This window comes from Mercurialis annua, linkage group LG3 (assembly GCF_937616625.2).
Source record: "Mercurialis annua linkage group LG3, ddMerAnnu1.2, whole genome shotgun sequence".
Classification (NCBI taxonomy): Eukaryota; Viridiplantae; Streptophyta; class Magnoliopsida; order Malpighiales; family Euphorbiaceae; genus Mercurialis; species Mercurialis annua.
Window position 1 is genome coordinate 61,382,264 of NC_065572.1, and position 15,332 is coordinate 61,397,595.

The window sequence follows — 15,332 nt, forward strand, 5'->3', positions numbered from 1 at the left end:
GGGAGGGGACAGGCACTTTTACGTTAATGTCCTTAATAAATTATTGCTTAACTTAAGGTTTTATGGTAATTAAATCATTATCTAAATGTTAGAGTTATAACATAATTAAAATTTGATTTCAACGAGGATTAAAAAGATTAATCTAAACAAATACTACATAATTAGAAAGATACTAGGAACATAAATTTTAGAGTCCTAGGTATAATAAAAATAGTCCGTTATATATTGAATAGAATTAGTTTTTGTTTTTCTCATTAAAAAACAAAACAAAGATGTAGATAACTATTGGGGATATTTAATTATTAATAATTGTCTTACCTAAAAATTAGCTAATTTAAATTACTTCGACCCATTCAATTTCCAATTCCTCTCTTTCTTTCCCTAATTCCATGGTATTTTAATATGGTATTTATTATCATATTAAACTTATTTTATTAAACTACAACTATTAATCTAAAGTCTGTAATATAGATAGTATTTGTTATTCTAATAAAAATTTCTAACTAATTTAACAGCGGAGTTGGACACTTGAAATTAAGGGTGTTTGAAAGTAACAAATATAATATACCTTTACAAAAGTATTTCTTAACAAATTCGGTGATATTTTAATGAAATAAAGAAATTATAAAATTTAATTATTATAAATAATTATATTTATTTCCAACAAAAATTCTAACTAATTTGATATTAATAATAAATAAAATGAATTATTACAATTATAATAAATTTACTTAATACATAAATTGACGAATCACATTACGAGCCACGTGCGTAGCACGTAATGCGAAACTAGTCATAATAAAAGGTCTATGAGTTGGTTTTATGGTTCGATTTATCGAAAACGCTATGTTAAGTTCTCTCTTGTCAAATAACACAACTAAAACTCAATTATATAAACTAGTCAATTAGTAACTCACTCTCGTGTTAGGCGATGTGGGATTTATTATCACATTCCATCAGGCATAAATCAACAACATATAAAACCCTACTCAACAATCCAATCATCGACAATAAGCATTAAATATATATCATGATAATCTCAATTAAATGAATTTAGCTAGATATTTATCTTTGAAATAAACTCCAAAAAATAAGAGAAGCTTAAAAATATAGTAAAACGAGATTTTTATTTTTCATATAAATTTAAAAACGAGATTTTTTTTAATAAATTTCCATATTAATATCAACTTAAAGGCCAAGGCCACTTTCGAATGTTTTTCTTCTTTATAGCTAACCTAAAAGAAAGTCTAATTTGATGAACAGCTTCTGATTATTGGGCTAGGGCAAATATAGGGTTAACCAAATGGGCTTTAAGAAGTTTCTCAATGATCTTAGATCAAAATACATATTTTTATTGGAAAAATTATTTCACGCAACCGTCGCGACATGTTATTCGTGCAACAAACCAATGATGCGTTAGTCATGTGGAAAAATTCATAACAAAAAAATTAAATAATAAATAAAAGATTCCCTATCGCAAATTCCCATTGGCTTGTTGTAAATATGACATGACACAACCAATGCATAGGATAAACACTGTTTTTATTGCTTCTTAATATATTGGTAAAAGTAATCTTATTTTCTTTGCATGCAAAAGTTATACTCTATTTTTTTTTTTTTTTACATTTGCCGCATGAACAATAATTATGTTTTCTTTATTTGAACTGAGAGGAAGAATTTTTATGGTTGAAATTTACAGCCAAAGTTATGAGATCATACCAATTTCTGATAACAAAAAGCATGAGCTTGGATGAGTAGTAATAATTAATTGGGCTAAGACCCATGGCTACAGTTCTCTTTGTTTGGACCTGGCTTAAGGTTTTGGATGGGCATAAATCAGCCTTACAAAGATAACAAGATAAATATCATTTTTATAAGAGCTAATAGCTAAAAAAAACTTTCAACTTTAATATATATTTAATGAATATCCAGTTTTTCAAATAAAATTTTGATTTTTTTTAATAGAGATAGCATCTAATTATGTTAATAGTTAATTGTTAGGAGTCAAAATTTCATTTTATTAGCAGAGATATATAGAATCTGATATTTTTATTGGTGTCTTGCCATATAATTCAAGTTTATACTTAAACTCAAAGGCTGATCTAGAAAACATTTATAGTGGACAATTGTCTATCTTATTATTTTAATCCTTTAAAAGAATATAAATAAATAAAGAGATAATATCAAAAAAATTCACCAACTTTACACATTTTCTCATTTTAATCACACCGATTAAAAATTGTCATTTTCATACACCAACTACCACTTTTTCTCAAATTCATACACCGTTCAAAAATCCGGCAAAATTTGCTGACGTGTCACTATCTGATTTGTTATGACTTGTCACTATCCGGTTGCCAACTCAACAATTTTCACCTGATTTTTAAACCATGTGTGAATTGGAGAAAAATTAATAGTCCGTGTATGAAAATGAAGATATTTAAACGGCGTGATTGAAATGAGAAAACGTGTGAAGTTGATGAATTTTTATGACATTAATTCATAAATAAATTAATAGTATAGTTTTTTGCTTTTGAATTTATATCTTTTTTATTTTATCAATTTTGTCCATTTTATAAACTTTTAGTATAATCTTGTCCTATAAAATTTCTAGCTGAACTAACCAGACTAACCAGATGGGCCGGTTTGAGTTGAAATCAAAATAGACATAACACATTCCCAAGTTCTTGTATCTTTGTTTGTAAGGATCGACTTCCTATACTTTTATTTATACTAGTATCGCTTTACGTGTTTCACACGTGACTTGTCAAATTATCAAGTAATAAAATAGTATTTAATTAGAAATAGTTTATTTTATTTAATAGTTTAGATGATTCTATTAATAGATTTATTTAATCCTAAAACATAAGTTTTAGAAGGTTAATTGTGTCCGGTTCATAAAAGAGTAAGCACTTTTAGTGATAATAGTTAAATTAGCGAGTGTCGAGTCAAACCTAGTAAACCTAGGTAAGGTAAAGTGGCGATTAATTAGCACTAATAAGAATAAGAAATGAACTAAGCGTGCATAATATAAAAACTATATAATATACAAAAAATGTTCTTCTTCATCTTGGGCCATAAAAGAGTATTATTATAGGATCATGCGCAACAAAAACCGCACGCGCACTCTGCAGCAGAGGAGAGTTTTTTCTTCTGCTTCTGCAAACCCATTAATTATGATCATGTTTTAGTTTATGCATTTCAATGTCTATTTTATTTCACAGTTTGGTTTTTATTTTCTCCATGTTTTTGTCTTCTTGGATCTCCCACTTATGCTGGGTTTTCCCCATCGTTTCCTTACCTCTGTCTTTATTTTTATTATATAATTAAACTAAATATTTTTTTGGTTTTTTTAATTGTCCATTTATTTAAATGAATTATCTATAATTATTTGCCCATTTGTAAGATGGCTTATCTGTCAACTATAATAATAGCACTATTAGGAAAAATATTTAGATAGATTCAGTTCATCACGTCATTCATAAACTAAACTTTTCATATTATGACACGTCATTAAAATAAGCATCATCGTAATATTACTATTTAAAAGTGTAAAAAAGTAATAAATAAAATTACGATAGTCCACTATTTTAATGACGTGTTATAATATAATAGGCTGGTTTATGGATGACGTGGTAGACTGAGTCTAACTAACAATATCTCCACTAGTAGACCATGTAAGGAGTTAGATAATGTTATCAGGTAATCACTTGAAATAATGGTATTAATCTGTTATTTTCTCTCCCTCTCTTTTCTTGGAGGGTATTAATCGGATAAGACAAGTAGTGGTGGGATATTAAACTCTCTGAATCACTCAATTTTTAGGAAATCTCAAAAAAGTCACTAAAGTCAATTTTTTATAAAATGGTCACTGAACTATATCTTTTATTATAAAGGGTTCATCCATATAAAACGACGTAAAAATCTAACATTTTTACTTACGTGGCATGCCAAAATTACAAAAAGAAACATAGTTCAGTGACCTTTTTGTAATTAAAGGAATAATCCAATAATTTTTTTGTAGTTCAAAAAAGGTTTAGTATTCTTTTCGTAACAATAGAAATATTTTTATAATAAAAGGTATACTTCAGTAACCACTTTGTAAGAAAATTGACTTTAGTGATTTTTTTAAAATTTTCTGAGACTTAAATGACCCAGAGAGTTTAATATTCAGTAGTGGTATCTCTGGACAATTATAATTTTCTCTAATATATATTTTCTCACTTACCAAACAGACTTTGTTTTTGGTACGATTCATTGTTTCAATGGCATATACCTCTGATGCTCATAATGCTCTGATACCTAGTGGTTGCATTATTGAGGAGAAGTTGCATGCTTCAAATCATACAAATTAATTAACCATGTATGTGTTCGCCTGGAAATATTCCGGACTCGAATCTTTGAATTTATAATCGGGATCGGTTTGAGGTTTGATACTTTAACGAACCTATGCAGATATTCACAGGGCTTGTTTGGTTAAAAACACTTAACCACGTGATCTAAAAGATAATAATCTGGGAGTCACAGACTCAGGCGAGATTAATACCGAAAACTACTCCTAAATTAAAACAATCCGGAGATTGCGGATAAAAAGCACTGGGCTTGGTTTTTGATTGATTGATTTGTTGATACAAAAATAATGAAGCTCTGAGCTATTTATAGCTCCTCATAACTAAGACTCCTAATTCAACTAGGACTAAAATTCTAAAAGATAAAATACTCCTAATGAGTTACAAATTCCTATAAAACAGAAAAAGCAATAAGTAAAAGACTTTTCGTTGGGCCCGAATCCCTTGTAAGCCCACATGAAGCTCCTATCCAATAATTATTTGGGCCGGTGTAAACAATGCCCCCAACAAGCTTGAAACATTTATTTTTGGGCTTGTTCTTCACTTACTCCTTCCTTTGACACTTCCAGGCCCATCCCTGAGGCCCAATTCGTTCGAAAAAAATTTAAAGGGGTGCGCATCTATAAACCTTTCGGTACCCCCTTTAAGCCACGTCATCTCCAGCTGTTCTCCACGATGCCACGTTTTGGTCCCACGACCCTTCGGCTTCCTCTGATTTGGCCTTTTAACAAAAATACCATTTCATTTCATCACTTACCTACTCTCTCTGCATTTATCAAGCTTTCTCTCTCCTCAGCAACCTCGAGTAATTCACCAAGTCTCTTCTGGTAAGTTTTCGTCCTAACCTTTCTTATCTTTGATTCGCCCCTCTTGATCATTCGCCTAACCGAGATATTCTATTCTGCAGTTATAATGGCTGCTCCTAATGACGCTATCGCCGCTCAAGTGACCGATAAGATGAACGAAATCCAAGCCGCTGCTCCGAACACCGATCTTCAGGTAATAGTGAAAATCAACAACGACAAAGAATGTGTCGGACCAATACTCGTTTCGCCCAGTCATCTCTGCGAAATTGCTACCCCTTTTCACGAAGAAGTCCTACCACGATTCTCACTCGCCCACCAGTCTTCCATTTGGGTGAACACAATGTTCAGAAACTGGCCTACAGAGCACAAGGGTTATCAAGAATGGGTAAACCGATTAAAACCTCACTTCGGCCAATTGTGGAAAGATGTTGGAATATACGACATGATCGGCCTCTGTAAAGCGAGCAGACCAATAGCGAAGCATTATATCATGGGGGCTTCCCTCTTCTGGTCGTCCGCTGTCAACTGCTTCTGTTTCAAGTTTGGTATGATGACCATCACTCTCCTGGACCTGGCTGCCATCTTGAACATCCCTGTGACCGGCGAACGTATCTCGCCCAACTTGGACGCCGAAATCCCTGCTTTCAAGCTATCAAAGGCCCAACGGAGTTATGGTTCCTTCGTCAAACTTTTCATGGGCGAAGAACACTACAAACCAGACGCCAAAGAGCACATCGCCTTCCTGGCCTTCTTTGTGGCGAAGTTCGTACTCTGCACTTCATCTTTCAGAGTTACAACTGACTGCTTCACACTCGCCGCAGCTCTGGCCGAAGGGCGAAAATGTAATTTGGGCGAGTTCATGCTGGCTCACTTGTATAGGAGTCTAAATGAGATCGCCCCTCATGCCGAAACACGAACTTTTCAGTGTCCCAGTGGTCCGCTGTGGGTCCTGCAACTATGGCTCGCCCTTTACTTTCCAGAACTCTTCGAAATCGGCCCTCACATTAAAGCCGATTTGTGCGGCTACCAACTGATCGCTGCCGGCACCCGTCTCCCACACGTTTTGGACGTTTTAGAAGTGTTCACCAACTCCGTTCGTACCTCAGAGCTCTTTTGCCCCATCCTAACTCTGAAGTATCCTCCCTCTTGGTTGTACCTCGGCTGGGATAGTGACGACACTGAAGAAGCTATGGCCGATCCTAAACGGAGACTTGGAGGTCAATATTGGGGTAGCTCTTTAAAGAGCAGGAACTTGATCGCCGGTCTGGAATATAACCGCAGCAGTATAGAGGCATACTGCCCTAACTATGTGGCTCGGCAATTCGGATATAACCAAGGAATTCCCTGTCCTTTATTGATCTCCGTCAATAATCGCGGGACCTACAGGCCTTCTTTAGAAAATTATGCTGACTTACAATTCATAACTCGCCTTAATAGAGCATACCTTCCCCCTATATCTGAAATCTCTCGCCCTTCCACCTCACCCAAGTGTACCCCTGAATTTGATAGCTGGTGGGCTTCAGTTGTAGAATCGTGCTTCGACCTCTCTCCAAAAGAAATCCTATCTCTTCATGATTTTTCTTTACCTCCTTTATCAAGAAACCCAACTCATGCCGATCTGTTTCTTTTGCAGGCACCGAAACGTCCCAAATATGAAGGTAACCTATTCCATCTTTTTGAAATTTCTAGGTTCGAACGTTTTTACAAATTTAAATACAACCCTTTAGATCGGCCAGGTATGAACCTTAGGATGCAACGTCATAGACGAATAGCTAGGACTAAGTTCAACGAAAAGATGAAAAAAGTTTGGAAAGATAAGTATGAAAAAACGTATTCTTACGAATTCTTCTTAGCCCATATTCGCCCAAAGTTCAAATATAAGAGTCCACCAGTTCCTAAATGTAACATGTCCACCCCTAATCCAATTAAACTGCCTAAAAACGAGTAAAAAAGTCTAAACCGATCATAAATAACGAAGGGGTCACTTATACTGGCATCAGATGTCCCTCTGATGTCGAGGCGATAAGTGAACTGGTCAAACATGGCTACACTAGAATACCAGGTAACAAAGATATCATTTCGTCTTTGAAACTTTCCTTTATTTCATACTAACTTGCTGTTTTCCAGTTGGCGTGCCGAAATGGGCGAAAGGGGACGTTTACGACACAGATGGCGAAGACCCGCCAGAAGCAAAGAAATCTCGGCGCAAGCGTCCGGCGAGTAAAAAACCATCTAAGAAGGAGCCCAAAGAACCCAAGGCTAAGAAAATGAGGGCTGAACTCTCCGGATCTCGCCTTTTCGATCCCGCTCCTTCTGATCCTGAAATAAATCGCCCTTCCAGGAGCGCTCATTCCTCTTCAAGGGGTGATACCCAAACGGGGGACGATCGTACTGGCGACGAAGGCATTTCCTTAACGGGGAATCGCTCTTCCCAAAAAACATCGTCAGAAGTTGCCCCGACGGTGTCGCAGATGCTTAACTTTTCTCCACTTCCTACTCTGCATTCGCCACTTGGTTCGGACCTGGTGAACCTCCCGGCTCGCCTTGCTGCCAAGACTAAGGTATCTTATTTTTGTTTATTATTGCCTTAACGATGCCCCTATCAGCTAATTTTTTATTGCGGCCGAACATGGCAGATACCAGATGATGTCTCGGCGAAGCCTGATGATCTGGCAGCAAAAGCGGCGGCCTTCCTCAACTCTGACAGTGAGGAAGAAGAGATGCCCGTACCAGAGGTAGAGCAACAGGCCGAAGTGGCCAGCGGTCCTTCTGAGGTGTGGGGCGATCATCTAGACGTCGTCGGCTCTTTGAAGGCCCAAGGTGTGGCCATCTTCAAATCTGTTGAAGACTTTGGTCGTCTTAAGAGAGCGGCGACTGCCCTGGCCGATGCCCCTCCAGAGATTTTGGACGAGAAAGCTCGTAGTGCCATGGTCCGACTGTCTGCATCGCTACCCGCATTTCAAAAGATTTATGATGAGGCGACGCAGATCCAGACGGATCATGACCAACTGATCCTTCAGGAGGCCGAAGCAAAGGAGAAGCTGGAAACGCTCAAGGCTTCCGTGAAAGCATCTGTTTCGACCCTGGCTGCTCGCAGGGACCATGCCAAGGAGTTAAATGACAAAATCTCAGCCCTGAAACTCGAGCTGGAGACTGAAGAGAAAGGCATCGGCGAACTTGAAACTGCCATGGATAAAAGCCTTCTTGAGGGGGTCGGCGTGAAGAAGAACCGGAATGAGCTGAAACACAGCCTTGTCAAGATGAAGCCAAAGGTGGATGAAGCCCGGAAGTCTTTTAACACTGTTCGTAGTGAACTTGGCGATATTTTTAGCCATTTTTAGTTTTGTAGTCATTTTTAAGTTCAAAACAATGTCCGTATTTGTCATCTTTTGTAATACTTTGAATCGCACTATGTTTTGATCGGCCTGGGGCCGTATCTTATTCGTGAGCATTACTTTTCGTTAATGTTTATTCGGCCAGAGAGCCGAAATTTTTCGTTATTTACACCTTGCATTGCTTTCAGGTCTGGTTATTTTTATATCATCGGTCCGTAATTGATCCGATACGAAATAATGCTCATTTATAAAAAAGATAAAGTACAACATGTTGAGAAAAAACGGAGAACCCGTTGCAAAAAACTCAACGAATGTGAAACGCCGAAAAGGTTTAAGGGCATTAACGAACGATCGGCGTTATCTCATAATCGCCGTGTATTCCGTAACATTTCAGGATACTCGGCGGGAAAGTACCAACAGCATTACTCTTCGTCGGCTCCGAATAACCGACGGTCTACGCCCTCCCAACAGCTTGGAACGTACTTTTTCAGGAACTGACCGTTGATCGCCCTATCGTGTTCTTCCCCATCAACATCTGCCAACAGATAAGCACCGCCTGTTAACTTGTTGACCACGATAAAGGGACCTTCCCAGTTCGGGCTCCATTTGCCAAGCCGAGTGTCTTTGTGGCCGATAGGCAAGATTGCTTTCCATACTATATCGCCTTCGGTAAAAGCTTTCCGTTTTACCCGCTTGTTGTAAGCTCTCTCGACCCTTCTTTTCTGTGCTTCTAAGTGGTCTAACGCCGCTAAACGTTCTTCGTCCATGTCTAGAGAATCTATTACCATCTTGTCGAAGTAATCTTCTTTGGACAATTCGCATTGGTATCTGCGGCGAGTAGACGTGACGGTTAGCTCCATTGGCAACATCGCATCGTAACCATAGACCAGTCTAAAAGGCGAGGTCCCAGTAGCCGACTTCTGACTGGTTCTATTCGCCCAAACAGCTTCTGATAGAAACACATGCCATTGCCTTGGGTTTTCTTCAATCATCTTTTGAACTATATGCTTGATGGCTTTGTTCGTGGCTTCGGCCTGTCCGTTGGCCTGGGCGTAGTACGGTGTTGAGTGTAACATCTTTATCTTCATTTGGGAAGCCCACCAACTTATATCGCTCCCTGTGAACATCGTCCCTTGATCTGTGGTTATAGACTCGGGCAAGCCATGTCGGTGGACGATGTATTCTTTGAAGAACTTGATCACCGCTTCTTGTGTCGGCGACTTCAAAGGTTTAGCCTCGACCCACTTGGTGAAGTAACAAGTGGCGATAATCACAAAAGTATGACCGTCAGACGAGCCGGGGTATACTTTCCCTATCAGGTCGACCGCCCATCCTCTGAATGGCCAAGGCTTGATGATGGAGTGCAGGTCTTCGGCCGGGACGTGTTGTATTGGGCCGAATTTCTGACAGGCTTCGCATCCTTTGGCATATCTTATGCAATCTTGTTCCATTTTCGGCCAATAAAAGCCGTATTTATGGATGAGCCACCTCATTCTGGGGCCCGCTTGGTGGGCGCCTGCTATACCTTCGTGTACTTCGGCCATGGCAAGCATCGCCTCTTTCGGACCGATGCATCTGAATAGTAGCCCTTCAAAGCCCTTCTTATATAACTCGCCGGCTAAGACCACGTAATTAAGGGCTAAAGTCCTCAACCTCCTATTTGTGGCGTCTGGTTTCTCGAACCACTTCAGGAGCTCGTCCCTCCAATCTTGGGTGACGTCCAGCTGGTAAACCGAGAACTGTCTTTCGTCGATCGTGATGCCCCCGGTGTGGAGGTTCGGTGTTTCCCTCTCTATGGCATCGAATTCTCGGTTTACCTTGTAACCGCTACCGTGCTGAGCTAGGTCGTTTGCAACGCCGTTGTCGGCCCTCTCTGTGTATTCTATTCTCGTGTCTTGGAATCCTTCGATCAGGTGTTTCGCCTTGTTGCAATACCTCACCAATAGCTCGGACTCGCATTTAAATTCTCCTGTCACTTGTTTAATGACTAGCAAAGAATCTCCTTTTACACTGATCGCCCGTGCCCCTAGCTCGGCCAAAATCTCAAAACCGAATATGAGGGCCTCATATTCTGCTTGATTGTTGGTGCATTCGAACTGGAGTCTGCATGATAGCTGGTAGGATGCCCCCAAGGGTGTGACGATGTGTACTCCCGCGCCTGCCCCCTGGCTTGTCCTGGATCCGTCGAACCACATTTCCCACACGGCGATGTCGAAGGACGTGATGTCTACTTGACCAGGTGTCTCTTCCTTGAGGGTAATACCAGGGTGATCGGCCAAGAAGTCTGCCAATACTTGTCCTTTTACTGCTCTTTGAGGAACGTACACCAATGTGAATTCGGACATTGCAATCGCCCATTTTCCAATCCGATTCCTCAGGTATGGCTTTGATAAGATATACTTAATTATGTCGGTCTGGGATAATACATACACTACGACCGGCAACATATAGTATCGCAGCTTGCAGCATGTGAAGTACAAGCATAGACACATTTTTTCTATGTCGGTATAGCGAATCTCTGTGTCCGTCATTCCTCGGCTTAAGTAGTAGACTGCTCTCTCGACCCCATCGTCCTCTTGGGCGAGCATACATCCTAGGGATTCGTGTGCAGCCGATAGGTATAGCAACAACGGCTTATTCGGCTTTGGAGGGGTCATTACCGGAGGTTTCGCCAAGTATCCTTTCAAATCGTCAAACACCCTCTGTTGCTCGTCCGTCCATATCCACTCATCGGTCTCTCTTCCCCTCAGCAAAACACTCCAGCTGCGAAGTCGGCCTGCTGTGTTTGCTATGAATCTTCTTAAAAAATTGATTTGACCGATGAGCCTCTGGAGCTGCTTCTTGGTTTTGGGTGGTTCAGCATTGATAATCGCCTTGGCTTTGTTCTTATCTATTTCTACTCCCCGCTGGTGAACCAAGAAACCCAAGAAGTTTCCAGCCGAAACGCCGAACGCGCATTTTAGAGGATTCATTTTTAACCCATTACGTCGTATACGCTCGAAACCTTTCCGGAGATCGGCCAAATGAACTTCGCCGGTGTTTGATTTGATTACGACGTCGTCGATGTAGACCTCAAGGCATTCAAGGCCTCTGAACATCTTGTTCATCGCCCTCTGATATGTTGCCCCTGCGTTTTTCAAGCCAAAGGGCATCACGACCCACTCGTACGCCCCGATCGGCCCGGGGCATCTAAAAGCCGTTTTGGAGATGTCCTCTTTGCTGATTGGAACTTGGTTGTACCCAGAGTGAGCGTCGAGGAAACTGAGTATTGTGTGTCCGGCTGCCCTGTCAATCAGCATATCGGCCACGGGCATTGGGTATTCGTCTTTGGGCGTGGCCAGGTTTAGGTTCCGAAAATCAACGCATACTCGCAGCTTCCCGTTTTTCTTCATTACTGGTACGATGTTAGAGAGCCATTCGGTGTATTGGGCTTCCCGAATAAACTTGGCATCTTCCAGCCGCTTAATCTCATCTTGTATGAGCGTATCCACTTCCCTGGACATTCGCTGGGGAGGTTGCCGAAATGGCCGAAATCCGCTCTTTAATGGAAGCTTATGTTCGGCGATATCAGGATCGAGGCCCGGCATTTCTTCGTACGACCAGGCAAAACAATCGCGGAACTCAATGAGTAAGTCGATCAGTTGCTCTCTGAATCCTTCGTCCAGTCCTGCGTTGATGTATATGGGTTTGGGCGATTCATCTGTCCCCAGATTGATTTCGAGGAGATCGTCCTGTACTTGGGCGGGATCATCTTCTAACTTCCCGGTTGCCAATCGTATGTCCCCGATCCGCAGCGATCCTGTTGGGTCCTGCTCCTGGTCCTCATAGATGCATTCGGCCGAATCAATATCATACAGCGAGGTTAACTGTCTAATCTTTTCCCTCAATTCTTTATGGCGTGCTATCATTTTGAATCTTTGAGGATGGTGGATCGGCCTTTGCCCCCGAGGGTCACTGATACCGGCCGATCCGAGTTAACAAGCAAGCGAGGAACGCTCGTTTCCCCTTTCGAACTAAGGGATTGTATGTTGCGCACCTCTTCATCGTACAAACGTGCTTCGAGCACGTTATGGTCCTCGCCGAAGGGGTTGGGGTCACCCTGCACAACTTCGGCCTCGCCGTCATCCCGCCATATGAAGAGCATCTGATGCATAGTTGAGGGTATACACATGTTGGAGTGTATCCAATCGCGGCCGAGCAAAATATTGTAGTTGCTCCGGGCGTTGACCACAAAAAACCCTTCTTCGGTTTCTACTCGCCCTACCTTGATTCTGAGGGTAATGTACCCCTCGGCCGGCGTCTCGCCCCCTGCGAAGTCAGTCATGTAAACGTCGGTAGGGTCAAGCTGATCCCGAGTTATGCCCAATTTCTTGAGCATTTTCGCCGGTAGTATGTTGACACCAGCCCCGTTGTCGATGAGGACTCTGTTAATTGATACCCCGTTTAGATCGGCCTTGATGTATAGCGGCCGAATATGCCTGGTCATCCTCGTTGGAGGTTTACTGAGGGATACTACCGCGGTATCATCGGCACTATCTCCTTCTGGTACGATTACATCGCCTTCCAACGTTGCCTTCTGCCCTGGTTTACTTCTGTACGAGTTGGGAAGCGTAACCACTTTCACTCCGTATTCGTCCCTTACCACCGGGACCCAGGCTTTCAACATGCCTTTCTTGTGTGAGACGACGACCTCGCGGTCTCTGGGCAATCTTGCTTTAAGCTGGCCATCGTGGTGCGATACCAGTACGTCCTTGTAGGACGATCGGCCGTTGGAATTTTCATCATCCTTGTGAACTACTGCCGCAGCAGATACATCGGCCGCTTGTTTTTCGATCTTCGGTATCCATACCTTCCTTACTTTGGCATTTCGCCTATCAGGTGATTTGGTGTCCGCGTCGGCCTGGTTCCTTGCCCCCAGTCTCTCGGTTATTGGCCTACTCCCGTGCTGCTCCCTGGGAGCCGAATCTGCCCCGTGATTCGCCCGCGACTCTTGTCGCAGTCTTTGCATTCGCCTCTTCTGGGTTTTCGTCATACGAGGGGTCTCCTCCGTTGGCCGAAATATCCTCTTGAATACATTAGTGGCAGGCCTCCTTTGTGGCTCATGCCTCTGCCACTGTTCTGTGGGCGATTTTGGTTTAAAGGTTTTGGGATGCTTCCTCGTGTTATCGCTTCCCTTGACTTTAAAACACGTACTGCAGGATGGGCACGTCATATCTGCAGTAGGCGAGTTATACCGCTTCCTCTTCTGTTGTTGAGGTTGCCTTTTTTCTCCTCGCCACTTAGAACCATCGGTCTCTACTCTCGGCTTGGGTCTTCTTGGATTCCACTTGCTCCGTATCTGCCCTTGCTCCAGGTAGCTATCAAAGTGAGGCCGAACTGTGTTAATAGACACGTATTTGGCATCGGCCTCTTTCTTTGTTGGGAACAAAAGTTTCCCTTCGTTAATCGCCTTCTGAACCACGTTTCTGAAGTTTACGCAGTTGTTCGTACTGTGCCTCCAGGAATTATGGTACTTGCAATAATCCTTACCGACTAGCTCTTCCGACGGCGGAATCGTATGTCCTTCGCTTAGGGCAATCTGCCCATCCTTCAACAGGGCATCGAATATGTCGTCGGCCTTAGTCAAGTCGAATGAATACTCTTTTTGTACCACCGCGGTCTTATTCCTTTTAACAAAGCCAGGCTTTCGCAAGGCCGAACATTCCAGGGGTTTCGTTCCCAAAAATTCGGCCATGTTGACTTCATCCTCGGAACCACTATCCTCGCTATCGGACACCAAGGCCACGTCAAGCTGGTCTTTGTAATAGGTCCCTTTAGATGCGCCTCTCCTCTGTTCTTTTTCCTGGAGGAGTCTTTCGTAGCTCGTCACCCTGTTCGTTAGCTCGAACAAGTCACGAAACCTGTGGCCCTCGAAGTGTTCCCTCATGGCGAAACTCATCCCTCTTACCACCATAGGTACGCAATCGGCCTCTGACATTTTGGTGGAGCACCTAGTCCTGAGATTTCTAAATCGGCCGATATACTTTTCTGCCGACTCACTCGGTAGCTGTGAGATTCGGGCGAGGTCAGCTAGGGTGACATCAGGTGGTGCTCTGTAAAACTCTTCATGGAAGAGGATCTCGAGATCCTTCCATGTGTCCACCGAATTAGGCGACAATCTAGAGTACCATGTGAACGCCATTTTCGTCAAAGAGCTGGCGAAAAGCCGGAGCTTCCAGAAATCGTGAGCGGCTGCTTCGCCGCATTGGGCTGAAAACCGGGCGACATGTTCAACCGTCGATTGGCCCTTCTCCTCGCCCGAAAACAAGCTGAACTCTGGCACTTTATACCCCCTTGGGAAAGGATATAACTTGTCGATCCAGTCTGGATACGGTTTCATGTACGATGGGCGAGGCATAGGTCGAAGGTCCACCCCGAGCCTTTCTAGCATGTCCACGAGTTGCCCTTGATTGTATATACTTGGATCGCCCCCCTCGGAGTACGATCGTTCGCCCGTGTTGGGCTCCTGGGTGTTGGCTCCAGTAGCTTCCCCTTGTGGTCTAGCCTCGCCTTGTGGGTTGGACGAGCTTGCTCCTGGATGATCGGCCCTTCCTGAGAACTCGGCCTCGTTCCTTGTTAAGAGCTTAACGGAACCATATGTATACCCCATCTTGTTGGGTTGTTGTTCGGCCGAACCACCTGGTTGACCAAAACGGCTCGGTGTTTGGTTCTGTTCGGCCCTTCTGTACCCTTGATCGGCCGCGGATTGCCCAGAGAATAATCGCCCTAGGTTCTCCATTGCCTTGTTGAGGCCATCTAAGTTCCCTTGGATCTGCCTCTGGACCGACGTTTGGTCGGCCATG

General features: G+C 42.4%; 1 protein-coding gene across 1 annotated transcript; it reads right to left on the reverse strand.

Annotated features, from left to right (window-relative positions):
- Positions 1-8,912: 8,912 nt before the first annotated feature.
- Positions 8,913-12,398, reverse strand: LOC126672794 (uncharacterized). The gene is made up of 2 exons (XM_050366746.1): positions 11,470-12,398; positions 8,913-11,253 (listed from the first exon to the last, which is right to left on the reverse strand). The coding sequence occupies exons 1-2, from the start codon at positions 12,396-12,398 to the stop codon at positions 8,913-8,915; spliced, it is 3,270 nt and encodes a 1,089-aa protein (XP_050222703.1).
- Positions 12,399-15,332: the final 2,934 nt, after the last annotated feature.

Coding starts and splice junctions, on each gene's coding strand:
- LOC126672794 (XM_050366746.1), bottom strand. CDS start 12,398: ATGATAGCACGCCATAAAGAATTGAGGGAAAAGATTAGACAGTTAACC. Junction 11,254..11,469: donor GAGCGTATACGACGTAATGG/GTTAAAAATGAA, acceptor CCGACTTCGCAG/CTGGAGTGTTTTGCTGAGGG.